The 27372-nt window shown below is 52.6% G+C and overlaps 1 protein-coding gene across 8 annotated transcripts in view; it reads right to left on the bottom strand.

Moving 5' to 3' along the window:
- Positions 1-27372, bottom strand: part of CTIF (cap binding complex dependent translation initiation factor) — a 326254-nt gene that overhangs the window by 205305 nt on the left and 93577 nt on the right. For all 8 annotated transcript variants that reach the window (XM_005224342.5, XM_010819001.4, XM_015460146.3 and 5 more), the window contains exons 3-5: positions 24447-24518; positions 2716-2789; positions 1564-1668 (exon numbers count right to left, since the gene is read on the bottom strand). In XM_005224342.5, coding sequence (XP_005224399.1) covers positions 1564-1668; positions 2716-2789; positions 24447-24518 — 251 coding nt within the window. The remainder of the gene's footprint in view (positions 1-1563; positions 1669-2715; positions 2790-24446; positions 24519-27372) is intronic.

Here is a 27372-nt window from a genome sequence, read left to right as displayed (position 1 = left end):
GGAAAGTCTGATATGAGTATCTGGGCCTCTGCCCCCCAAAATATGCACATGCATGTCATTTTACATAAAAATTCAAGGGGATCAAGCCGATTCAAGGATACTCTGGTATCCTTGAGCCTGAACACAGGATGGTATCAAAAGGACTTAAATCAAGGTTCTGTTCCTGGGCAGGTTACTGTGCGTCTCTGAGCTGCGTTTCATCTCTGAAATAAGGATGCGAGCGTCTCCCTCCCAGGTTTTGTCACTGACACTGCAGGGAGACCACTGCCAAGAGTGGGGTGACCACTGGAGGTGGGTGGGGTGGGCAGAGTTAGCAGCGGGACAGGTGAGATGCAGGAATGTAGCCCAGAATGTCAGTTATATTTAGATCTGAAGTGACAGGGAGACAAGAGTGGATGGGTAAGGAGTGGAAGGAAAAAATAAAAAGCCATGAGTAGACTTAAAAAGAAAATGGAAAAGAGCAAGTGTTGGTGAGGACGTGGAGAAATCGGATCCCCTGCGTGTTGCTGCTGGCAATGTGAAATATTCAGCTGCTGTGGAAAACAGTTTAGCTGTTCCTCAGAAAGTTCAAACATAGGATTACCATCTAGTTTGGGAACAAGAGAGGTGGTGGTTACACAGCATTATCAATGTACTAAATGGCACTGAGTTGAATGCCTTCAAAGGGTTAATATTATGTTATGTGAATTTTAAGTCAGCATCACTGACTCAATGGACATGAGTTCGAGCAAGCTATGGGAGATGGTGAAGGAGAGGGAAGCCTGGCGTGCTACAGTCCATGGGGTTGCAAAGAGTCGGACACGACTGAGTGATGGAACGACAACAAAAATTATTTTAAAAATAAGGAAGAAAAGCAACCATCTGTCTCATACACCCCCACCCCCGCCCCAGGTCTGTCTGGAGTCACTTTCCTGTCCAGAGTCAGCCCAGGCCCTGACACCATCTTTTTTTTGACCGAAACACACAGCATGCAGGATCTTAAGTCCTGGACCAGGGATCTAACTTGTTTCACCTGCAGAGGAAGCACAGAGTCCTAACCACTGGACTGCCCGGGAAGTCCCTGAAACCATCCTTCAAAGCGGAAGTGAACACTGATGCATGAACTAAGAAGGGGACAACCGAGTAGAAGCAACAGGGACCACAGTGGTTCTTAGAGCAGGGGACCCTGGGGGAGCAGCAGCAGCATTTCCTGAGGGCTCCTTAGACATGGAAGCCCTCTGGGCCCCACCCCCCAGACCTCCCGAACCTGAGACCCTGGGGGTGGACCCATCGATCTCCGATCTCCGCTTCCATCAGCGGGTCTCAGCGCTGCGCTGGACCACGGCCAAGCAGGGTCACTGTGAGGGGTCAGGGAGGGGACCGGGCAGTATGGCTCACGGGGGCTGGGCAGTGAAGGGTGTGGGGGTTCCAGGGAGAGGCCAGTGAATGCGCAGGTCTGAGCCAGTGAGCCTCTCTGGGCATCAGCCTGCCAGGGAAAGGCCATCCACCGCCCCAGCTCCCGGAGGGACACAGCTGTCCCCTGCCTCACTGGCTGCTCTGTGAGAGCCCCTGGCTGCCGCTTACCCTTCTCGGTCGATGTGTGGCAGGGGCTGCTTGGGCGTGTGTCGAAGCTTCCGGTGGAACTGGGTGAAGTCCAGCTTTTCAGGCTGCAGGTCCCAGGTGGCACCACTAGAGGGCGAGAAAGGGGACGAGTCCTGTTAGTGATGGAGATAAGACACCCCGGGGGACACGCTGGGGGAGGCGCCAGGCAGGGAAGCAGCTCAGAAAGGGGTGGGCAGGAAGGGGAGGCGCCCACCGGCCCACAGGCTCGGAACGAAGCCTGGCACGTCAGCCCTGTGCTCACGGATCATGGGGCAGGGGCCTGCCTACGAAGCCTTCCCCTTCTTTAACCCTGCTCTGAGATAATGGATGCCTATAAAACACACAAGTGTGGGCCTGACCCCCACTCTCAGCGGTCCCCCTAAAACACCGGAAGGTCTGAGGTTCAGTCTGTCAGTGGGGAAGCAGGGGGCCAAGTCCCCCGAGTGCCGGTCTTGTGGGGAGACCAATGGCGTTTCCATGATGAGCAAGTCAGAGCCAGGTGCTCCTGGAGCACACCCAGAGTTGACCAGCTCCGGAGCCGGGGGCACAGCTGAGCTAAAGGGCCATCCGTGGCCTGAGCTGTCACTCCCAAAAGGGACAGACACCATGACAAGTGCTCATCAGCAAACCCTTCAGGGGCACCGAGCCCACGTCCTCATGAAGTCTGGCCAACGCCTGCCCCTGCAGCATGGCCCATCAGAAACCTCCGAGAGCTGGAAGCACTGACAGTCCTTCCTTCTCTCTGGCCCTGTCTCTGGGGCAGCCCCTGCTCCACCCCAGTTTGTCTAACGTGCACCAGCTGCCGCTCTCCTCTGTCCTCCACCTCCCCAGCACCCCCACCCCCTCTCCCTGGGGTCGGACTGGTGGCATCTGTCTCTCCCTTTCACACTCTTCTCTGCATCTTCTCTTCTCGTCTCCTCCTCTCCTTCCCTTGGACCCCACCCCAGTTGTCTCCTTCCTTCTCTCTCTCACCTCCTTCCTCCAGCTTCATCCTCTCTACTTCACCCGGCTCCACTTCTAGGACAATGAACTCTCAACATGAACTTGGCCCCCAAAGGGTCCCTAGGGAATAAGGACCAGGAAGCCGGGGTCCCAGCTGGAGCCACACACACAACAAGAGGAAGGGGGGCTCACCTGAAGGAATCGAAGGTGTTGGCAGCCCAGATATCTGTGCCCAGCATGTCCAGAGAGGTGTCTTTGCTGCCATTCTGGAAGACACGGAGGATGAAAGGGAGGTGTTATCTGCCCAGGCAGGACACGGAACAAGTGGGCAGAAGGCCCAATCCCAGAGAGGATGGCAGAGCCCTATCCCCTTGAGCAGCCTGGACATTAGAGGGGGCCGCTGAAGGGTCCCGGCAGGTGTATGCAGCGTGTATGAGTCAGGGGGACCCTGGCCTCCCCCAGGCACAGGCCCTCACTTCGACAGTGTTTGGCAGAGCTGTGTGGTCGGGTTCAGGGCACCCCAGGGCTCTGCCGCACCAGCCCATGGCTCTCTCCTCAAAGCCTCTGCACTGATGAGCTGCCTCCAGCACTGCCAGTGTGATGGTGGGGCGTCTCCCCAGGCAGGGACTCTGTGGAGCCCGGCACGCAGGAAGGTCTGTTGAGAGGCTGACTTCCTTTGGAATTAAGCCCCACACCCCGAAATCAGGCGGCATCAAGAAGCCCCCAAGGCAGTGGTGGTTTAGTTGCTTCAGTCGTGTCCGATTCTTGCAACCCCAGGGACTGTAGCCCACCAGGCTCCTCTGTCCATGGGATTCTCCAAGCAAGAATACTGGAGTGGGTTGCCATTTTCTTCTCCGGAGGATCTTCTTGACCAAGGGATCGGACCCACATCTCCTTGATCTTAAGTGGATTCTTCACTGCTGAGCCACTAGGGAAGCCCAAGAAGCCCCTATGGACCAACAATTCCAGCAAAGGAACTTTTCTAACACTCTGGTCTTTATCCTCTGCTGTTCCCTATGTGATTCATCCCGCAGACATGACCCAGCTTCTGCGATCTGCCCCTTGGCTGATGGTCTCTGCCACAAGTTTGCCAGTTCCCTGTCTTCACTCCAGATGCCACTGTCCCTCTTTGAAACTGAGCAGGACCCTATGGGGCCTTCCCAGAACAGGCCCAACCCCCTCCTATGTTCCTCCCCCTGCCTCTTGTCTGTAGAAAGACTTTAGCCTCCTAGGCCTTTCCCGAGTTCCAAAGAGTAAATTTAATCAGAGAAATGAGAAAATGCACAAGCAAGACAAAATAATAATAGTTTAGCCATTAAAAAAAAATGCTAGGACCTTTAGTTCTTCCTCAAGGTCTATAGATAATATTCTGAATCATGTCCTTTGAGCTGCTCTGCAGGCACTTCACTCCCACCAGGTGGAAGATGTTAACTGCATGCTGACCACAAGCACGGAGATTCCAGATGGGCTGGAACCAGAAGGCTGGTGATGCTGACGCCCAATTACCTCACCACCAACCAATCAGAAGAATGTCTTTGAGCTGATCCCACACCCCTCAACCCTGCTTCCTCACCCTGTCTTTAGAATCCTTTCCCTGAAGGCCTATGGGGATGTTGGGACTTTTAAGCACTAGCTCGCCTGGACTCCTTGCTTGGCAACTGTAATAAACGCTGCACTCTGCTTCATCACTTTGCTTCCCTGATATCAGTTGGTAAAGAATCCACCTGCAATGCAGGAGACCTGGGTTTGATCCCCTGGAGAAGGGAAAGGCTACCCACTCCAGTATTCTGGCCTGGAGAATTCCATGGACAGCATAGCTATATAGTCTATGGGGTAGCAAAGAGTTGGACACGATTGAGCAACTTTCACTTCACTTCACCTGGCTTCACCACAACCCAGAATCAGTACATTGGTTTTAGTAAAGCAGACCCAAGTTTGGCTCGGTAACATCATGACCCCCACAGTCCATTTTCCATCACCACACTCTTTAAAAACAATACTTCCACCTCTCCTGAAGCTGACCGTGTGCGTGCCTTATAACCCAGGACTCCACTCCCAGGTACAAACACAGCCGAAATGTGCACAGATGTTCAGAAGTCATTTACAGCACAGAATACAGCACTCTCATTCATAACAGCTACTGACTGGAGACCACTGGAATGCCTAGCAACAGGTGAAACAGATCAGTCGTGGTGTGTTCACGTCCTGGAATATGACATAGCAGTGAGAATAAACAGACTAAAACAATACACAACAGAAATAAAGCCCACAAACGCAGAGTGGAATAAAGGAACCTAGACACAAGAGCACCAGCTCGCTGACCCAATTTTATATAAAGTTCAAGAACAGGCACACTAATGTATGGAGACGGAATTTGGACAGTAACTGGAAAAGGGCCTCAGGGCGCCCTGGGGGCTGGTAACTTCTGTTCTCAATCTAGCTGCTGCTTTCCCGAGTGTGTCCAGTTAGTGAGAATCCACTGAACTGGATGCTCCTTCTCTGGGTGCTGTGACATTCTGGTTGGATTCCTGGTAGAATCCCCAGCTTTATCTTTATGATGATCTATCCCAAGACTTGTCACTTTCAGATCCACAAGCTCATACACCAGGAAATCTTCCTTGGAGATCTTTCCCCAGGCTTAGGCCTGGGCAGGCGCTGAAAACACAAAGGTGTTTCCCAGGCCTTGCCGGCGAAGAATGGCAGGGGATGACACACACATGATAACTACTCACTGATTCGAGCTGCCACAGGGGGGCCAAGGCACGGGCAACTTTCCTGAGGAACAGAGAGGGGCTCCCTGAGTCAGGGTTCGGGGGGTCAGGTGAGAGAGGGAAAAGGAGGGGCGCAGTCACCCTGGAAAAGGCGGCCGGGGGTGGAAAGGGGCCCTGGCAGGACACGGTGAGGTGTTCCGGGTGACCTGAAGGCCTTCTGGGTTTGCACAGGGAGCAGCAGTGTGTCAAGGGGCCCCCAGGCGGGCGAGTCAGCGGCCCCCACATCACCCCCTCAGTCCTGGTCAGGGCCTACGAGGCGCAGCCCACGTGCTCCTCAGTGATTGCTGCGGGTTGCATCGTGTCCCCGCCCCACCCCGCCACCACCGTTATTCACACCCTTCAAGAGACTTTCACCGTCTTCCTCACACACGCCTTCTCCTCTTGCCACAATGACCCCTGTGACCTCAGTGAAGTTACGTCACCATTTTGGACTTCAGATTCCTCGTACTCGAATAAAAAGATACTTGAGCGTGAAGGGCCAGTGGCTGTGGGTGGCTCCTCACGGGCACCTGTGCTGAGATCACCCCTCTCCCACCAGTGGCAGACGTCACCAATCAACTGTGGCCTGATTTACATCCTCTAATTAGGTGGCCCCTTGTGCTCCAGCATCAGTCCCTCCTGTCCTTCTGTGAGCTGCCTTGTCACCCCACCCACCCCAACTCCTGGTGCCCTGCTCGCTTCAAGTGCAGCTTTGACATTGCAGGCGGCTGGAGCGACTCACCTCTATTAATATTAATCAACCCCCACACGAGGACAGCCTCCATCCTCCTGAGACGTCAACTGGCTTGCTCACGACACCCTTCCCAGGCCTCAGAGATAATTATCAGTAAGTGTGGCATTTCCAAATGACTTCTAAAGCAAAGGTCAAAAAAAAAAAAAAAAATCAAATAAACCCAACCCTGCTTCCAAAGCACACGTCTGAGACGACACCCAGAGTGACGCTCATGCCTTCCTCCAGGATGGTCTTACAAATTCAGCTTCCTTGGAGTGGACCACTGTTCTGTCATCACTCGCTTACACCCATAGAATGTTAGATCTCCCCAAGTAAGATTTTTTCCCAAAACATTTTTATTGTGGCTGAATGCACATAATGTAAAATCTACCACCTTAGCCACTTTAAGTGCACAGTTCAGTGGTACTAAATATATTTATAACATCGTGCAACCATCAGCACCACCCATGCCCGTAACTCCTTTCATCTTGAAAAACTGGAAGTCTATCCATTGAACGATAATTCCCCATTTTCCCCTCCCCTGGGGAAAGGGACCCTGGCAGGCACTCTATTTTCTGTCTGTGATTTTGATGACTCTAAATACCTCACACAAGCGTAACATACACTATTTGTCTTTTTTGTGATTGGCTTACTTCACTTGACGTCATGTCCTCATGGTTCATCCGTGACCCCAACTACCTTTCAAGCTCCTGGACTGCACCTGCCTTCTGTTCTTGTTCCCCCACAGTGGCCAAGCTGGGCACAGTAGGTCCACCTCTGATGCCTGCCAACTGGTGGAAGAGACTCCAGCCTGAGAGGCAGAGGCCCTGCTGTCTCTGTGCCTGAAAGACTGATTCACAGGTTAGGATGTCAAGATGGAGTGACCGTCCTGAGATCTGAGGCCCTGAAAGAAGGAGGAACATAGGATGGAGAGAGAACAACCATGAAAAACAAGGGGAAGCCACAGCTACACCCGGGACTGCACGCATCTCACGGGGAGGAGAACCCTCCAGTCAGTTCAGTTCAGTTGCTCAGTCGTATCCGACTCTTTGCAAACCCATGGACTACAGCACGTCAGGCTTTTCTGTCCGTCACCAACTCCTGGAGCTTACTCAAACTCACGTCCATAGAGTCAATGATGCCATCCAGCCATCTCATCCTCTGTCGTCCCCTTCTCCTCCCGCCTTCAATCTTTCACCACCATCAGGGTCTTTTCCAATGAGTCAGTTCTTCACATCAGGTATTCAAAGTATTGGAGCTTCAGCTTCAGCATCAGTTCTTCCAATGAATATTCAGGACTGATTTCCTTTAGGATTGACTGGTTGGATCTCCTTGCAGTCCCACGGACTCTCAAGAGTCTTCTCCAGCACCACAGTCCAAATGCACACAAAGCTCCCTCCTGGGCTGGAGGCTGGAGGTGGTGGCTATGAGACCAGCACCCCTCCTAGCAGAAAGGGGAGGCTCTCCACCACCTGCCCTGTGCAGGGAGCACCAACTGAGCGAGGGGCCTGGGCATCGCAAGCTCAGGCCCCAGCCTCTTCTGAAGCAGCGTCCCTGGCAGAGGACGTACCAGGCTCTGGATTCTGGGGGTCCACGACAAGGCCCCACTGGCTGATGGTGGGAAAGACTGGCAGGGCGGCAGCTGCAGGAGCGATGCCCTGGGCCCCTGAGCAGGCGATTCTCTGTAAAGTGAGGCCCCACCCCTTCACGCGCTGCAGTACCGTCTCCATTCGGAGGAGAGAAGCCTCTATTTTTTTCAGTACTTCATAGTTTATAGACTCTCTCCACACATTTTCCTCATGTGTGTGAGTGAGTGAGTGAAAGTTGTTCAGTCGTGTCTGACTGCTTGTGACCCCATGGATTGCAGCCCACCAGGCTCCTCTGTCCATGGAATTCTCCAGGCTGGAATATTAGAGTTGGGAGCCAATCCCTTCTCCAGGGGATCTTCCTGACACAGGGATGGAACCCAGGTCTCCCACATTGCAGGCGGTTTAACTACCAACTGAGCCACCATGGAGTCCTCATAATTCCCACCCACCCTCACAGCAACCCAGAGAACTTATTCCTGAGCTGACGGAGATAACCTGAGCCCTATTTTAACCAAGACCGCTGCAGTCCCCAGCAAACACCCTGCTACTCGACTGTCCCCCCATCACCCTTCCATCGCTCAAACTCTGGTTCAGCAAGCAGCATCCCGCACCCAGCGGAAGCCTCCATCTCACCCCTCCACTTCCACTCCTCACTCGGGTCTACCCCCCGCCTCCATTCCCTCCCCCACAGCATGACTGATTCTCCGAGCTGAGGAACAGAAGTGGCAAGCCCCTTTTAGACCAGGGGCCTGGAGCCCTGGCGTCCTGTGGTCCTGGGGAAACAAATTGTGCACAGCATCCCTGGAGGCGGCAACGGCACTGGGCAAGAATCAGGACTCTTGGGGCCACTAAACAGGATGTGCTGAGAGCAGTGGGCAAGCCTGTGGCCTCTCTTGCTGAATACAATAGCAGGGTGACCTTCTAAGGCCAGCGTCATAACAGGGCAGAGGGCCGTGTCTGGAGAAGCCCACAGCGCAAATCCTGGTGACGGGGATGACTTACTGGTCGCTGCTCCCTTTGGCACAATGACTGCAGCACGTAACAAGGACCTGGGCGTCTGAGAGTTCTGGGCGATGGGACGTGACAGGCATAATCACTGCATGAGACCTTTTACCACCCGGGGCTGGAGAAAGGGCCTGGCTCTTTGAAGCAAAGTCTGTGTCCTTTAAGTCTCAGCCCAGGAAGAGAAGAGCCTCAGCCAGCAGAGACTCCCTTCTGGGTCCCTTGAAGCTGAGGCAGTGACCCAGCTGGTGCCCAGCGGGGCCAGGACTCACTGGTGGGGTGACCCTGCCACTGAACTGAGAGCCAGGAACCTAGTGGTTTCCCACACCCACCCCAGCGCCCAGGCGACCCTGGGGCCACCTGCCATGTGGAGTCAGGTCCAGGCGGAGCCCTTGAAACCATAAAGGGCCCGGATGCTCCCCTTTCCTGAGTCCTGGGCTGCTTGCTGCTTAGTCGCTCAGTCGCGTCCGACTCTCTGCAACCCCATAGGCTGTAGCGTGCCAGGCTCCTCTGTCCATGGGGATTCTCCAGGTAAGAATACTGGAGTGGGTTGCCATTTCCTTCTCCAGGGGATCTTCCTGACCCTGGACACCAGTCCTCAAACCCCCAAGACACAGACAGGGCAGGGAAGAAGGTGGTGAGGGGCGTGGCTGTTCCCCTTGCTGGTACAGGGGCCTCTGGGTCCCCCCCACCAGCACACAGGCAAGGCTCTGTGTGGCTGTGCAGCTCAGATACTGTCTGTGAAAGGGCTCGGAGGCCACCCCGAGCTCCCGAAGGTACTGGCTTTATTGCAGGCTGGGCCGCTGTGCTCTTCCTGCACTCAGAGAAAGCAAGTCTCCTTCCCACCCGCCCCCGGTCTTTCTCTCTCTTGGGATCCAGCTCAAGAGCCTTCCGTCCTGTGGTTCTGCCATTTTCTCATCAGCTGGTGCCCCACGAGCCTGCACCAACACTGGGTAGCGCACACCCCAGTGGCCGATTTCCTTCCTGATCCACTGTGTGCTCCCGGCATGTTCTAGAAACACTAAGCCACTGGCTCACAAATGTCAGTGTGCATCAGAATCACTGAGGGAAAGGACGGCTGGTCGTTTAAAAGTAGGGCAGCCGGAGGGGTCCATGGAATACGCTGTTGGAAACAGTGGATATTAAAAAGTTTCCTGGGGGTCAAAAAGTTTAGAAAGGCTCCTTAGTCAAATATTTGGGACGCACAGAGTCACATGACTGATAATTAATTAATTATTTTATTGCAGAATTTCTCAGTGCCTTTATTGGTCTTAGATGCTGATTCTTCAAGTAGGTGGCAGCATGCTATGCCATGCTTAGTCGCTCAGTCATGTCTGACTCTCTGCGACCCCATGGACTGTAGCCTGCCAGGCTCCTCTGTCCATGGGGATTCTCCAGGCAAGAATACTAGAGTGGGTTGCCATGCCCTCCTCCAGGGGATTGTCCCAACCCAGGGATAGAACCCAGGGCTCCCACATTGCAGGTGGATTCTTTACCATCTGAGCCACCAGGGAAGCCCATGAACACTGACTGGAGTGGGTAGCCTATCTCTTCTCCAGGGGATCTTCCCGACCTAGGGATTGAACCGGGGTCTCCAGCACTACAGGCAGATTCTTTACCATCTGAGCTACCAGGGAAGCCCAGCACACTATACAGCTTTCATCAAATGTTTCTGGCCAGAAATCCACCCCACTCTTCCCTTCTACTCCATGAGCGTCCTGCAGGACTGTGGTCCCCCCAGAGGAACCCCCACTGGGAAATAGCCATCTTAAGCGCTCAGTAAACTCTCTTCCCCATCTAGTCTGCCATCCCTTCCATGGCAGGATCCTTGGCTTCACTGTTGTGCCCCCTGCCTACTCACCCCCACCCCCTCCTGAGTCTTGGGACACAGCATCATTCATTATTATTTTCTTTGCAAGGCCTCCGTGGTTAGGCACTGAAAGCTCTCCACAAAGCCTCACTGGCTTCTTCAAGAACATTCTCCAAGTTCCAGTTCCACAGCTGTCCCTGGTGACCAAGGCTTCCCTCCAAGTCCCACCCCTTCCCCGGCCCTGAGGTCACTCAGCCCGGCTCCCCAGTTGTTGCAATGCCAAGGTTCTGAGGAGCCTTCTCAGAAACAATCACACTTTCCAGTGGATCGTTTTTTAGCACTTAAATGCTGCCGGAGCCTTCACAACAGCCCTTTAACTGGCAATTAGGGGGCCCCTTGCCAGGGTAAATCATGCTGCTCTCAGAACAGATCATAAAGGGCTAATGAGCACTTTACACCATGTGGGGAAAGAAATGGAAACGGCTGCTCACCGTCAGGGGGACTGAAGCCGCCTCTCAAAGGGCCACACTGGGTGCACAGCTGCCCCAGCTGAGGGGTGACAGGCTCCAGAGAATGACAGCAAACCCCGGTGCACTCCTGGCACACCAGGCGCCACCTGAGCACTTGGCATCTGTGGCAGCCCTAGGAAGCAACTGCTGCCATCACTATGCCCATTTCACTGATGAGGAAACCGAGGCTCAGAGAACCTGCCCGCATCACAGCTAGTTTCCCAGATGGGGATGCACAGAGTGTGAGGCCAGTGTTTACGCTCTCAGCCATGTGCCCTGCCGTTACACAAGTCAGATAACTTCTGATCCCACTGCAGAGTTTCCCATAACGCAAACACATGTCCACATCCCTACCAACACCTGGGTTCTCCGAGCCTGTCTCTTGGGAAGGCAGCACTGGGGCAGGGAGCAAATCACTTGCAGTGAGAGAAAGAGGGGATGTGGGGGTGTGAGCTGGGATGGGTAGGGACAAAGGGCTCCGTGTGGGAGTGAACGAAGCAAGATGGGAGTGAGTCACTGCACAGTAGAAAACATGCCAAGTCAGGTGCATTGGGAAAAAAATGACCCTCTTCTATGCTGCTGTTCTTTATTAATATACAACTGCAGAGTCACCCTTGCTTCTGCACACAACATGTATGTGCTCAGGCCTGTGAATGTGTGTGTGTGTTGACAATCCTAGGCTGCAAACATTTGGAAGCAAGGCAGAACCTGGCTGAACAGGGCAGGGGGCAGCAGGAGGACCCCTGCCTTTATCTGTGGGGTCACAAGTGAAGTTCCAACTAGAGGATGTCCGAGCATGTCAGTGTGATGTCCGCTGCTGTGTCAGCTGCACCAGAGCTGGCCAGCCCAGGACTGGGGTTTGCAGCTCCAGGGGCCAGCTGCTGGTCATCAGCTCTACAGGGCCCTGCTTGGGTACCGAGAGATGCGGGCTGCCGCTCCTCAGAAGGCTCATAATCCCAGTCCATTTCCCTCTGTCGGCACAAAATGTTTTTCCACAGATTCCGTCCATCACAGGAGCCAAGAGCAAGCAACCCCACAGGCTTGGGGCTCCCAGGGGAGGTGACGGGGTGTGCCGTCTCTTTAAACAGTGGACAAGACTTCTCTCCTTCCTCTCCAAGGATGCTCTCCCAAGTCCCCTGCCCCCAGCCCCAATCTATCACCCACATTAGTGGATTAACACAGAGCTAGCCACCAGGTCCGAGGGAGGTCCGAGGCAATCGTCTCTGCCTCACAGGTCTTACCACCTAGCTGGGGAGTCACAGAAAAGGAAAATACAACCAAAAAAACAACACGTACTTAAGCACCAAATGACACAATGCATGCCAATGACTCTGGACTCCAGGGAAAACTTCCTGCATGGATGGATGGGAAAGCAGGACCCAAGGCCTGCAAGCTGCTTCCTGGGACCCCAGGAGGATTGCTCCAGCTCCTTGGGCCTGAGCTGCCTCTTCCGTACAATGAACATTGGACTACATTAGTGATTCTCAAGGGCAGGAAATGAAACATGAGACACTGGGAGAGTGTTTTACATTACACAGAACATTTGAAGACCAAAGGACACCAAAGGCATCTCCTGGGCTAAAACGGGGGTTTCTGGCAGGCTGGCTCCTCTTGGTCCCTCAGATTCTGAGGGTGACTTGGGTTTACCTGAGCAGAGAATTAGTAGGAGTCAAGTGCCGATGGAGGTGTGGGGGGAGGGCAGGGCCCAGGGAGGACAGTCCTGTCCTGACACCTCACGTGCAGGCGTGCGTGCGTGCGTGTTGGGGGTGGGGGTGGGGTCGTGTTCAGCACCAAGGACAGCACCCCACACGCTGGTGCGAAAGACAGTGATGGACCTCCAATATTTCAATCCCTCCTGGGTGGCTCTGTGGTAAAGAATCTGCCCGCCCACGCAGAAGGTGCAGGCTCAGTCCCTGGCTTGGGAAGATACCCTTAAGGAAGAAATGGCAACTCACTCCAGTATTCTTGCCTGGAGAATCCCATGGACAGAGGAGCCTGGCGGGCTACAGTCCATGCAGTCGAAAAGAATCGGACATGACTTAATGATTGAGTGAGTGAGTGAGACAACAGGAAGGCCAGAGGCAGGAGAACAAGAGAGTGGAGACCAGAAGAAAAAGCCTCCTGAGTGGCACCAGAGATGAGTTCAGGAGCAGACGAGGCCACTCCTTTCATTCTGGAACTCTCCTGCCTGTTTGTCCAATCTGTCCCTTCTCTCTCTACCCTGTCTTTGAATTAGGACCCAAAGGCTAGGGAGGAGAGGGAGAGAGTTACTAAAGTCTGTGGCCAAGTACATTTCTCCAGTCTCTCGGCTAATTAACCAGGCTTCCTTCATAGCACAGTCCAGTAAAGAATCTGCCTGCAATGCAGGAGACCCGGATTCGATTCCCGGGTCAGGAAGATCCCCTGGAGAAGGAAACGGCAATCCACTTCAATATTCTTGCCTGGAGAATCCCATGGACAGAGAAGTCTGGGAGGCTACAGTCCATGGGATCACAAGAGTCAGACACGACTTAGTGACTAAACCACCACCACCACCACCAGGATTTAATGCCAACACTGGGACTTCCGTGGCATTCCAAATGTTAAGACTCCATGCTTCTGCTGCAAGGGGCCCAGGTTCAATCCCTGGTCAGGGAACTAAGATCCTACAGGCATGGCCAATAAATAACTAAATAAAAAATTTCAAATGGCAATATTATTAGTACCTATCCTAGACTGGGCTACAGCAGAGGCCACTTCTGGCTGGCTGCCTGTCCAGCATCTGCTGAAGGAATAGGGTCCCACTCAGCTTGCCCCATACCTGTGTGCAGAGAAACGATCCCATCCTCCAAGGCTCCTCACTAGGAGGACTTCGGAACTCCCCAGTCCCCATAGATACCTTCCTTTCCTGCCAGCACCAGACTCAGGACCACAGAAAGGCAGGGAGGAGAGGGCTTGAGTGGTCACCTGGCCCAGGGCTGACCTGGGACGTCCACAGAGATGTTCCCAGAGTGATGACATGGATGGGGCTGGGGAGAGAGCAGGTGGGTGCCCTCCCCTGCCTCACTGAACAGTTCTGCCCTCTCGGTTTTCTACATGAGATTTCCTTGAAATATTGTGATGAAACAATAGGTTCTATACTTTAAAAATTTTTTAGAGAATTGTAGATTCACATCTCAGAGAAGGCAATGGCACCCCACTCCAGTACTCTTGCCTGGAGAATCCCATGGACAGAGGAGCCTGGTAGGTTACAGTCCATGGGGTCACAAAGAGTCAGACACAACTGAGCAACTTCACTTTCACTTTCACTTCCATGCATTGGAGAAGGAAATGGCAACCCACTCCAGTGTTCTTGCCTGGAGAATCCCAGGGATGGGGGAGCCTGGTGGGCTGCCGTCTATGGGGTCGCACAGAGTCGGACACGACTGAAGCGACTTAGCAGCAGCAGCAGATTCACATCTAGATGTAAGAAATGTCAATAGAGATTTCATGGCCCCAGTGGCTCAGATGGTAGAGAATCTGCATGCAATGCAGGAGCCCTGGGTCGGGAAGATCCCCTGGAGGAGGGCATGGCAACCCACTCCAGTATTCTTGCCTGGAGAATCCCATGGACAGAGGAGCCTGGTGGGTTACAGTCCATGGGGTCCAAAAAAGTCAGACACGGCTGAGCGACTAACACAACACACACGTATGTATCCTTTATCCAGTTTCCGCAGTGGGGAAACTTGTAGACGTGTACAGCTCAGTATCACATCCAGGGTACTGACAGCGGTACTGTCAGGAAGCTGAACATTTCCACTGGCATGCGGGTCTTTCCTGCTGTGCTTCTGTGCCCACACCCACTTCATCCTGTGCCCTCCCGTAACCATGGAGAACTGCTAACCTGCTCCCCGTTTTTATAAGTGTATTGTTTTGTTGTTGTTTAATCGCTAAGTCGTGTCCAACTCTTTGCGACCCCATGGACTGTTAGCCAGCCAGGATCCTCTGTCCATTGGATTCTCCAGGCAAGAACACTGCAGTGGGCTGCCACTTCCTTTTCCACTTGGCATTTTAAGACTGGGATATTAGTGAAATCATGTAGCTTTGGGGGGTTGGCCTTTTTTCACTCTACACAATTCCCTGGAGATTTATCCATGTTGCTGCATGTGTCAACAGTTGATTCCTTTTGACTGCTGAGGACCATAACTTATTTAACTATTCACCTGTTGAAGGACATCTGGATTGGTTCCAGTTTTGGGCTATGATGAATAAAGCTGTTATAGACATCTGAGTACAGGTTTTTGTGTGAACGTAAGTTTTCATTTCCCTGGGATAAACACTCAGGAGTGCAATTGCTGAATCATACGGTACTTGTAGGTTTAGTTTTATGAGAAACTGCCAAACTGTTTTTTAGAATGGCTGTACCATGTAACATCCCCCCCAGCTATGTTTGTGTCATCCAACTTCTCTGTATCTTCACCAACATTCAGCGTTGTCACTTTTTTTTTTTTAATTTTAGCCATTCTGATAGGTGTATAAAGAGCTACAGTGAACATCTTCTTCTGTGCTCATTTGACATCTTTTCAGTTCAGTTCAGTCGTGTCTGAACTGAACGTGTCAGCTTGTGATCTCATGAGCTGCAGCACGCCAGGCTTCCCTGTCCTTCACCAAGTCCCAGAGCTTGCTCAAACTCATGTCTATTGAGTTGGTGATGCCATCCAACCATCTCATCCTCTGTTGTCCCCTTCTCCTCCTGCCTTCAATCTTTCCCAGCATCAAGGTCTTTTCCAATGAGTCAGTTGGTCAAAGTATCAGGTGGTCAAAGTATTGGAGCTTCAGCTTCAGCATCAGTCCTTCCAATGAATATTCAGGATTGATTTCCTTTAGGATGGACTGGTTGGATCTCCTTGCAGTCCAAGGGACTCTCAAGAGTCTTCTCCAACACCACAGTTCAAAAGCATCAATTCTTTGGTGCTCAGCTTTCTTTATGGTCCAACTTTCAGATCCATACATGACTACTGGAAAAACCATAGCCCTGACTAGATGGACCTTTGTCAGCAAAGCGATGTCTCTGCTTTTGAATATGCTGTCTAAGTTTGTCACATATCCTCTTTGGTGAAAAAAGTATCTCTTCGTATATTTTGACCATTTCCTAACTGCACTTTTTTCAATGCTGAGTTTTGAGTGTTCTTTGTATATTCTAGATGTTTGTCCTTTGTCAGATACATGTTTTGCAAAATCTTCTCCCCCTTTGTAATCTGTCTTTTCCGTGCTCTAAAAAGGGTTTTTACCCAGAGCGAGAGTTTTTCATTTTGATGAAGTCCAATTTCACATCTCAGTGTTGATATTTACTGATCATCTTCATTTTTTCACTTTGAAATCTTTGCAATTCTTGGCATGACACATGATTTTTTATTGTAATCAGGACACTTCCATGTTATGTAATGAGAGTCTGAATCTCATTTAAATCTTCTGTTTTAGCTGGCTTTCTGTGGTACCACTCTGGCAGGGAAAAGAAGGGCACAGCCTCACGAGTGCCAGTGGAGGCAGAAGTCCAGGGGGCACCTGTTACGGCTCAGTGGAGGTGGGAGTCCCAGGGCTCCACGTGGCCCCTACTGACCCTGCCATGGTGGCCTCAGGACCACCGGGCAACAGTGGAAGTCCCAACTCCTTATTAGAACCTCCTCTGACACATCTTAACAGGGACGGGAGAGGCACCTCTATCCCACTGAGTGAAGGTGGGCGTCCAAGCCCCACTCTGCAGGGCCTCCAGTAATGGGGGGAGGCAAGGGGCTTCTTACCAGCCAGCAGGGATGAAAGTTGCAGCTTCCTGCTTGACCTTCACAGACACCACCCTGGTGAGTGGGTTCAGGGGTCTCATTACAGCCCAGAGGAAGGGGAAACCCAGGCTCCCACTGGGTCTCTGCTGGGGGTGAGGACGGGACCACAGTTTTTCCTGTGCTATTAACTTTTCTGTCTTGCTTGGTCCCCCTTTTCCTAGACCTAAGCTTGGAGATAGTAGGCTTTTGTTGGGACTTAAAAAAGAACAATCCGTGTCCACTGGCATTTCTTGGTTACTTGCTTCTTCAGCTTCAAGTCTGGGAGACAGGAGGCAAAAAGGAACCCCAGGGAGGCCACTCCCGCGGCATTTCTCAGGTCCCAAGGTCCCAGTCTGCCTTCCCTCCACCTCTCAGAATTTTTGATCTGTTTTACACAGAATGGCCAGGCTTTTAGTTGTACTTAGCAGAAGGAATATAGAAAAGGACATCTATTCTATCTTCCCAGAAGTGGAAATTTAGGTCTATATTTTCCACAAAATATTTTGATGTTAAGTCTAGTCATCTCCTCATTTTTTCAGAGGGGAAACTGAGGCTACAGGGAGATGATGTATCTCACCAGTGATGAAATAGCAAGTCAGAGGTACAGGGACAGGGACTCACATCTCCTAGCTCCAGTCGGATGCGGTTACCATGACAGCATGGCCTATCCCCCTACAGATGCCAGCGGCCCCGCAGACAACAGCTCCCTTCCTCTCCGTATTTACAAACGATTGGGCTTTGGATTGCTGCTTTCCACTTGAGAAAGCCTTCTTTCTCTACCCAGACACTAAGTACTCTGAGGGCAGAGACCAGGCCACACGGCTCATCCTGTTTACAGTGGGCGCTCGGTGAATGTTTGCTGACTGTTCTCCCTATAAGAGTTAGTCGTCAATATTGTTGGGTAAGTGTTATACCCTGGTTTCTCCAGATGAACTGGAGCCAAGCGTCACCGCGAGGCTGGGGACAGATGGCATCTTCTGGAAGAGAGAGGCTCACATGCTGAGAGCAGTGGAGGTTCACAGATCACGCTGTGTGAGGGAATGCAGTTCGTACTGATGACGCTCCCAACAAAGCAACCCAAGGCGGAACCTGGGAGCCACCGGTCCTGCCCCAGACTCCTTAGCCCTGCGGTGTAAGTGCCTGTCCCCGCCCCCTCTCAACCCTCCCTTCGAACAGAGACACACCCACTGCATCTGCAGTCCAGGTTCCCAGCACGGTGCCCGGCACACAACGAGGAGGTGCTAATTGGATCAGTGAATGAAAAGCAATGCACGAACCATGACAGGAACAAGGATCTTTAGCTCCGAAAGCAGACTTGCCATGATGGACTATGGGGACGGAGGTTAAATAGCCATGGACAAAGGGAATTAAACTGAAACCATCAGCTGGAGTTATGAGGAGGTGGTTTAGGCTGAATCAGAGACACTGTTATCAGTGGAGCTGCCTCACATGCTCTGCGACGCCTTTTGAAGCAGGGAGCTCCCCATGTCTGGGAACCTCCAGCAGCTCAATGGACACACCAGGTAGGGGGTGGAGGTGCCGGGGGGTGGTCCCTGCACTGCAGGGGTCGGATCAGGTGACCTCTGAGCTTTTTCTCATTCTGAGAGCCCACATCCTGAGGGTTCACTGAGGATCTGATGTGGTGGAGATCTGGGAAGAGAGTCTCCTCTAGAAGTGGGGCATGTGACAGTCCTTCTAGCCAGTCACCAAACAGTTCTGGCTTCCGCATTTCTGGCAGGTAGTAGCATTATACTATTTAGTGTATTCATGGTTGGGAGGCGCCATAGGACTAGTTCTGGGCAACGGGTTAAGAGTGGAAGCGATGCGTGTTAAACCTCGGTTGGAGTGCTGAATTGCCAATGCAAGACGTGCTCTTTTTTCCCCTGGGCCATAATGACTGGTGAAAATGGCAACTGCTCCACCAAGCTGGGTCCTGAACAGGAGGTTTAAAGTTACTGAGATTCAGGACTGTTTGTTACTGCAGCAGTTCCTGGGCTCTCCTGACTGATACAAGAGGACAGACTACCTGATGGAACACCAGAGAAAATATGATACACGAGGTATACCCTGGGTGGGTTGACACCAGGTCAGCATCTCAGTGGGGCATGAAGACACCTCCGCATTCACCATCCTCACCCCCCACCACTCCGGTAACACCTGGCGCTAACCAGCTCCTCCAGCTTGCTCTCTCCTGCCTCCCTAGCGTCCCAACGCTACGGCCAGTGTAAGTCTCTGCTGACGCTGCTTCTTCTCTCTTCCGATTCTTCTCTCTTCCCTTTCATCTCGTCTGACATCCTACCCATTCCTGAAGGCTCAGATTAAGTCTCACGTCCTGCAAGGCATCTCCCTACCCTCGGAGACCAATAGGACCATTACCATTTCTTGGAATGACTACAGTGTCTGTGGTCACGGCATCTCTTTGGTGGGAGTGGGGGACGTGTGTGCCTTTAGCTTCTACTCCACAACAGGTAGTGAGCCGGAAGGCTCCAGCTCATGTGTGAGCCAAGCTCACAGCAGGTAATCAAGAGATGCTGAGTGAGCAGAGAGCAGTGCCATGAACCTACACATGGTATTTCTTAATTATCCATAGAAGCTGATTAAAAATCTAGGCACTTTTACTCAGATACCGTTTGTACTAACGAGTTTTTAGACTGACTCTGAACGAGATACTGTAATTCCTGGAGGGCAGCAAGATGGCTGGCAGAAAGCTCCCACCCTTTTCCGTGGGCCAGAGGTAAAGGTACACTTGACATTCACCTCTGCCTACCACCTGTCACCTCCCGGGTCAGAGTCAGTGTGGACGCCTAGGATACACCTAACCTGCAGGTTGGCAGGGCTATCAGGGGAGGTGGAGGAAAGAATAGAGAAATCAGGAAAATCTGGATGCCACTAATGTGAGCCGCTGTTTGGTCCCATTTCATGGAAACAGCGGGTATAAACAGTGAAAGAGGCTTCCAGAGAGGCTGAGAGAGGGCCGTGCAGCTCAGCGTCTCACGTGTAGAAGGGGCACTGGAGCGTGTGCCACACCCTCCAGACCCCCGGGACAGGGCTCTTTTCACCCCGATGCTCCAATCTGCAGTTGGGCACCACGCTGGAACAGGCGAGTGTCCTTCTCTCCTTCTTTCCAGGAAGTGAGGGGTCACGGGCTCTCAGCCAGGACTCAGGACACATTTCTGACACACCCCCGCCTTTCCCAGGGCTTCGCACAAACCTGTCTGGTAAGATGTGTGCTCATCAGGTTCCCAGCAAAGATCCCGTCCCTTGCTCAACAGCCAGCACTGCGGGCCAACCAGTCCTTCGGTCAGAAAGTCCTTCTCAAGGTCTAATCAGAGGCCCTGCTGCTGTCGTGCATATCAATTTCCCTTCCTTGGCACTTCTGTGCTGATGGAAAAGAGCTATTTGTACCTGATTCCACAATAGCCTTTCCTACACCTTCAGCTTCCTTTCCCGAATGCTAAGTCTCAATCAGAGATGTCGTCTAAATGCACTGGGCTACACGCTCTCAATCCAGGTGCTTTCCTCTAAGTCCTCTCCGGGCACTTCCCCTGTTACAATAAGAGGTGGAAACTTGTATTCCAACCTCCTGAGTAACTGACCAGGTGATGGGCGAGCTCTCTGGGAAAGACACTGCCGGGATGCCAAACAGTCCCCAGCACAGCCCATCCCCAGTGGCAGGCAGTTGTTGGGCCTCTTCAGGGCTACACGGAGCCCATTTTTTGTTCCGGACTCTCCGAGACCCCTTCCTCCCATCTCATGGGTCTCTGTCTACCCTGGCTTACTTCTACCACGTGCCTCTGAAAGGGTGCAGAGAAGGCAAGGGTTGGTTTGTTTGTTTTCAATTTTTTACATTAATTAAAACAACAAAAAGTAATCCCAGTGCTAAACTAATCCCTAAATGGGGCCTGCCCCTAGCCCCTGTTTTGGCTTGTGGTCTGAGACCCACCACCACACAGCTTCCTGGGCAGAATGCAATGCTTCAGCACCCTCCTGCCAGCCCTACTGTTCTGGGCACAGGTGGCCAAGATGCGGCAGTCAGGGAAAGTGCCAGGGCAGCCAGCCCACCCCAGCTACCTCGATTGAGCTTCAGTGTCCCCCTGAAATTCTTCCCAGGGGGATAGTAGAGCCAACCATCTTCCCACCTCTGAAAGCACAGCACAGTTGCTGCAGCCAGAGGGACAGGGCTGGCAAGGGAATGACTGCATAGACCAGCTCTGAGCCATCGCAGGAATCATTACTGAGCACCCACTGTGCACCAGGCCCTGGGCCAGGAGCGATCAGGGATGTAGAGGCAGCCCCGGCGCCCAAATCAGGGCTGGCCAGCAGGATGAGGGGCAGGCAGATATTTCCATGGAACATCCCGACCACAGCATGGATTAGTATGAGGCGGAGGGTGTCTGCCTGGGTGAGAGGGTGCAGTGAGGAGGCCAGTGGGTGCTCACGGGGCTAGTAGGTGTCCCGACAAGCTGGTCCAGGACTCCTGCATCTGCTGGACCAGGCTGAAGGGGCTCTTGAGGAACGTCTGGGCAGCACCATGCCATCAGAGCCACGCCCCTCAGAGGCACTCTTCAGTGGGCAGCTCCATCAGGGGGCCACCCCAGGGCAGAGCGGGCAGGGGCCCTGCATCTGGCCAGCTGTGGGGCTTTTCTTGTGATACAGTTCCTTAGAAGATGCTGACCAGCTTCGATCCCTCCACCAGAGGGCATCAGAAGATGGCTGCAAGGACGTCCCCAGCGGTCCAGTGGTTAAGACTTCCCACCTTCACTAATGGGGTGTGGGTTCTATTCCTGTTTGGGGAACTGAGATGCCACATACCTCACAGTCAAAAAAAATGTTAAAAAGATGGCTGCTTCACGAGGGGACACCAGAGGCTCCTGGAGACGAGGCCCAGAGTGGGTGCAGGCCTGGCAGGAAGATGGACACGAGCCAGCATGGGCCACGGGACACAGGTAACACGAGAGAAGGGGCAGAACCGTGAGGAGGATGGAGGCTGGCCCGACACTGCCGAGCCGCCACGCCAGCTCTGAACACGCTCCTGGGCTGGTGGCAAGAAAGACTCCCATCCTTCCAACACCACTCTACTGTCTGTACCCTTAACAGTGAAGTGAAAGCCGCTCAGTCGTGTCCGACTCTTTGCGACCCCATGGCCTATACAGTCCCTGGAATTCTCCAGGCCAGAATACTCGGGTGGGTAGCCTTTCCCTTCTCCAGGGGATCTTCCCAAACCAGGGATCAAACCAAGGTCTCCCGCATTGCAGGTGGATTCTTTACCACCGGAGCCACAAGGGTACCCTCGTTAACTGCGTCACTAATGTCTACAATCAGGCCTTTCATCACCAAACCAAGGTTCTCCTGACTTCAGGAGACCTCATTTCAGTCCAACTCTTGCCTCTCCAGGCACTGCAGCGCAGTGTCCAGCGCCACGGGCCATCCATGAGGGTCAGGCTACGAAGCCTGCCTGCCTTAGGACATCGGGAAGTAAAGCAGGCTTACATTCTGAGAGCCTGTCTCCCCTTCCTGGTGCTCCCCCCTACAATGGACCTATGCTCAGTTCATCCTGACAAGAAAGGACTCAACATAAGCCTTTTACAATTTCTTCTTTAACTTCAGTTGCACTTCATCTTGCATTTCATTCATCCTCTGCTTACCCCAAGCCAACTGTTCAGCTGGGACTGAGGGGCAGCTGGTCCTCACTGTGCCAGGGTACCCCCTTCCCACAAGTCCTGGCCCTGGTGAAGGAGGATGAGAAGGTTGGGTGGCATCACCGACTCAGTGGACAGGAGTCTGAGCAAACTCTGGGAGACAGTGAAGGACAAGGAAGCCTGGTGTGCTGCAGTCCATGAGGTTGCAAAGAGTCAGACACAGCTTAGCAACTGAACAACCACAGGCCACATCCCCACCCACTCTCCTCCAGGCAGGGGGCACCAGCTGTGAAGGGACAGCTCAGCATGAAGGAGGCAGATGAGAAGCGCGTGGGAGGATAACTGTTCTCTTCCGCCTAGAAACACATACGGACTGATGGGAAAATGGGACCAGAGAGGGCGAGTAGGGACAAAAGACAAAGGAGAAGGGAACAAAAGGAAGATTCCAGAAACAGACACCTACTAACAGAGAGCTGTTTTTTTGGCCTCTCACTCACCAGCCTCTTATGTCCCCATCCAAGACTTTCAACCCTCCCCTGAAGCCCTCTCTCTAATTCTTGAGTCCTCAAATTCAAGACTACCTTTGCCACTCAAGAGTTAAGGGGATCTTCATGTAGGAAACCCCAGATACTAGTGATCGGTGCCTCTGACACGCCAAGTCTTAGGCCAAGAGCTGGAGGGGCTCAGGAATATAAACAGGGTCCCGGACCAAGCATCAGCAGTCTAGGGAGGGGGACAAAAGACTTCCTCAGAAGGATACGTGTGACAGGAAGACAAGGAAAAGGGCCAAGGACAGGGCAGGCAAGAGACCTGGGGTCAAGTCCCAGCTTGGTCAGGTCATGACATCTCCGTAGACCTAACTTCTTTGTCTGCAGATGGCGTGGAGAAGCTAGGACACTCAGAGGCCATCGAGCCTTCTGGTTTCTATACGAGGAAGCTGAGGACAAAAGAGAACTGCCGCCGAGTTTGCGGCAGAGCACCTCACCCAGGCGGTATCATGGTGTCCTACTTAAGAATCAGCTGGACACGCATGTGAGAGAGCTGCCCAGAACAGCTGTCCCCCCACACCATGTACAGCAAAGCCCATACCACGTACAGCAAAGCCCGACACCTAAGAAAGACCCAGAACTTTCTCTTAGGACAGACCACCTTCCCTCAGGAGAGAACAGAGGAGAGCTGGTTTCAGCAGCAGCACGGACTGAAGTCAGACATAAGCAAGTGGGCCTGGGCAACGTGTCACCGCAGCCGCTCTGGAACTGGGAGCGAGCTACTACTGAAGTCCGTGCGCCTCCCTTATCTCTCTGGACAGGCACAGAGTGAGAACAGATGCACGGCGTTTTCAGCCTCCGACTCCACCACCTCCCACAAGTAGAATAAGATCTCAACAAGGACAGCTCGACAACCAGCGGGTATGTGGGACCTGGGGGGTTACCAGGGACAGTTCTCAAGGAGCAGGTGCCTCCTTCCCTCCCAGTCATAGGACCCGCTCGGGGGTTCTCTTGGGATCTCACAGGGAAGCAGCAGGGGGCGAAGTAGGGGGCTCCAGCCTGGTCCCAGGACACTGGTTGGCTTCCCTCACCCCCACGGGCTGCCCCTGGAGCAGCCTCCTCCTGCAAACCTGGAGCAAAAGTTATCTCCGAAGTGCCCCTCCAGCACCAAAACCCTAGGAGACCCATTATTCATAGGCTCCATCACCAGTGCTGATGCGTGAGCCTCCAGTTCACTCATTTCACTGCTGTATAATATTCCACTGTGAGGCTGTAGCATCCATCACTCACTTCACTCCTGTGTTACATTACACTCTAAGGATTATTCATGCATCATTTATCCATTCCCCTCTCAATGGGTCATGAGTGGTTTGCAGATGTTTGTATTATAAATAACGCTGCTACTGAAAATAAACCTTATGAACCTATGTGTTCTGGGGAGCGGAGGCTTCACTGTGGGCTGGATATTCAGGGAGAACTTTCCAGATGGCAGACCACACTCCTCGTGTGCCACTTCTTGCTCTCCCCACATCTCCACCTCTCAGGAGCACCAAAGTGAGCAGCCCAGGACCCCAGACAGACACGAGCACGATAAGCCTCTGCCAGAGCACAGAGTTGGTTCCCTACCTGCTGCAGGGGTGTTCGTCCTCGGGAGAAGGAACAGCTGCTGTCCAGCTGCTCAGTGCAGTCTGCCGTCCACTGCAGGGGAGAAAGGAGTGGTCAGTGATGGCAGGACACACGGGCTCATCCTCACTCTGCCCTGGCCCCCCAGGCAGGGTCCCGCCCTGCTGAAGTATAGCCGTTATAAAATCCTGCTCGGCCATGTCCAATGACAAATCCTTCTCTACCAGCAGGTCTGAGTTGGCATCTCCAAATTCCATGGAGGTGACCCTTTGGCATATGTGTGAGGAAGCAGACTCATTTTCCTTTGCCTAAGCCCACCAATGTGATGAAGATCCAGCTACATTCCAAAGCCAACCAGACACCACCCAGGGTAAACAGGAGTTTTAATAAAACGGCACCATGTTTGACCACCTAACCCTGTTTCAGCCATACCAGCCCCTACTTCAAGAAAGTGAAAACGGCTCAGTTGTGCCCGACTCTTTGCTGAAATACACAGTCCGTGGAATTCTCCAGGCAAGAATACTGGAGTGGGTGGCCTTTTCTTTCTCCAGGGGATCTTCCCAACTCAGGGATCGAACCCAGGTCTCCCGCATTGCAGGCAGATTCTTTACCAGCTGAGCCACAAGGGAAGCCCAAGAATACTAGAGTGGGTAGCCTATCCCTTCTCCAGCGGATTTTCCCGACACATGAATCGAACCGGGGTCTCCTGCATTGCCAGCGGATTCTTTAACCAACTGAGCTATCAGGGAAGACCTTACAGTGTCAAGGTTGGAGCTAAAGGTGAGGCACGTATGTGGGGATCATCCCGTACACCCAGCCCCTAAATACGGTGAACCTGTGCGCTGACAGGAGGGTACGGCACCGGGGAAGAGCCCCGGACTGGCCGTCAGAAGCCCAGCTCAAGCCCAGTCCCACCACTGACCTCATGAGAGCTCACAGGCCTCTCGTGCACCCACCGTGGTCTGACCACCAGCACTGTGATCGTCCCCAGACCCTGCCACACAGTGGGTGTTTGGCCCCACCCTTCACCCGCTCAATCACTCTCTCAGGGCAGGACCTGTCTTCTCCATTTGGACGAGCCCTCCAAGGGAAGTTTAAGAGCCACTGAAATCAACGTTATCTCCCAGGCTCCACTTTGTCACCGATAATATGGGGACGGCAAGACTGGCTGACTCTGCAAAGGTGGGAATGAAGGGCCTTTGTAAGCCATAAAAAATCTGTACATAGGCCTGGTGGTCCAGTGGGGAAGATTCCGCCGGCCAGTGCAGGCGACACGGTTTCAATCCCTGGTCCGGGAAGACCCCACATGCGAAGGGACGACTAAGCCCTTGCGCCTAAAGCCAACGCTCCGCAGTAACAGAAACCACTGCAGTGAGACGCCCGCTCACCGCAACTAGAGAGCAGCCCCAGCTCGCCGCACCTGGAGAAGGCCTGCATGCAGCAGTGAAGACCCAGAGCGGCCATAAATAAATACATCTAAAAAGAAAACCTATGCATAGATCTAGAGTAGTAGTAACAGTACAGCTCGTCCACTGTAATGTGCTATCCAGGTATATGGAGGTGCTTGTACTATTGTCTTAAATGTGAGGTAGGCTCTCCAGCTCATGTCGAACACTGACCTCGACCTACAACCTGTATGAGTCACAAAAACCAGAGGAGCCCAATCTCTGTTTGACATACTTGGTCAGAACTGTGAGTGAGTGTGGATGGCTCAAGGCCATCACCAACCTGGATGTGTAAAACCTTGGCAAGACACACCCTCAAGACTGTGGGTCAAGGATGTGACTTTTGTATAAGAAAGACATTTTACTACAATGCTGATGATACAGGCTGGTACAAGTGTCCTCTACAGCCGTGGTGGCCAATAAATAGGAACCACAGATGTAATTTTAAATGATTAGCCAGATTTAAAGAAGGAAAAGAAAAAGGTAAAATTAAATTTAACAATCCATTTATTTCAATAATTACTTAACATAAAAATGATCAATAAGATATTTTACATACTTCTCTCCATACTGAGATTTTGAAATCTGCTTAGAGCTTGTCAATTAATTTTTTAATTATTTATTTAGCTATTTATTGGCTGTGCCATGTGGCATATGAGATCTCAGTTCTGGACAAGGGATCAAATCTGTGCCCATTGCATTGGAAGGGCAGAGTCTTAACCACTGGACCACCAGGAAGTCCAGAGCTTGTCAATTTTTCAAGTGCTCAAGAGCCATACATAGCTAGTGTCATACTGGACAGTCCGGCTCAGTTTGAAGGACAGGTAAAGGCCAGGCACCAGTCCCCGAAGAGTGTGCCCTCCAAGCCGCTTTCATCCCTGCTCTGTACTGCAGAGGGGCTGGACCCTGCAGACTCAGGGGCTTCCAGTTGGGTTGGCCCAGTGGCAGACAGGAAGAAGAGAGGGAAGCCCTGAAGTTTCTCCCCCTTCTCTCTGTGCCTCAGGCAGCGTTACCAGCAGCGACTGGGTCTCTGCAAGGCTCCAGCCTCACCAGATAGGCTTCCTGTGCAAGACCTCTAACCCTGGGCTCTGGCAACACCATCTCCACCCGTTCTGCCTCAGGCCTGAGGGAGGCGATGGCTTCCTGTGGTTGTTTAGTTTCTCATTTCTTTTATCATCTGGATAATCAACTCCCTGGGTTATATTCCCTCTGTCTAGATACTTGTAGTTTCAAAGCATCTCTGCAAAGATATTGATTAAATTATAGGGGGAAAAAAAAGAAACAAAATGAGAAGTCCATCAGATACCACCTTAAACCAAGTGATCAAGGACAACATCATCTGTAATAAAACATATACCCACCATGGACTTCCCAGCATAATGCCCTGAGAAGGGCCATGTCGCTCTTGAGGGGTTCTTGCCAAAAATGCAGTGTCCATCAGGCAACCCAAACTGATGAAATTTCCAAAAAATAAATGACCTTCA

This window comes from Bos taurus, chromosome 24 (assembly GCF_002263795.3).
Source record: "Bos taurus isolate L1 Dominette 01449 registration number 42190680 breed Hereford chromosome 24, ARS-UCD2.0, whole genome shotgun sequence".
Classification (NCBI taxonomy): domain Eukaryota; kingdom Metazoa; phylum Chordata; class Mammalia; order Artiodactyla; family Bovidae; genus Bos; species Bos taurus.
This window is presented reverse-complemented; position numbering and strand designations above follow the sequence as displayed.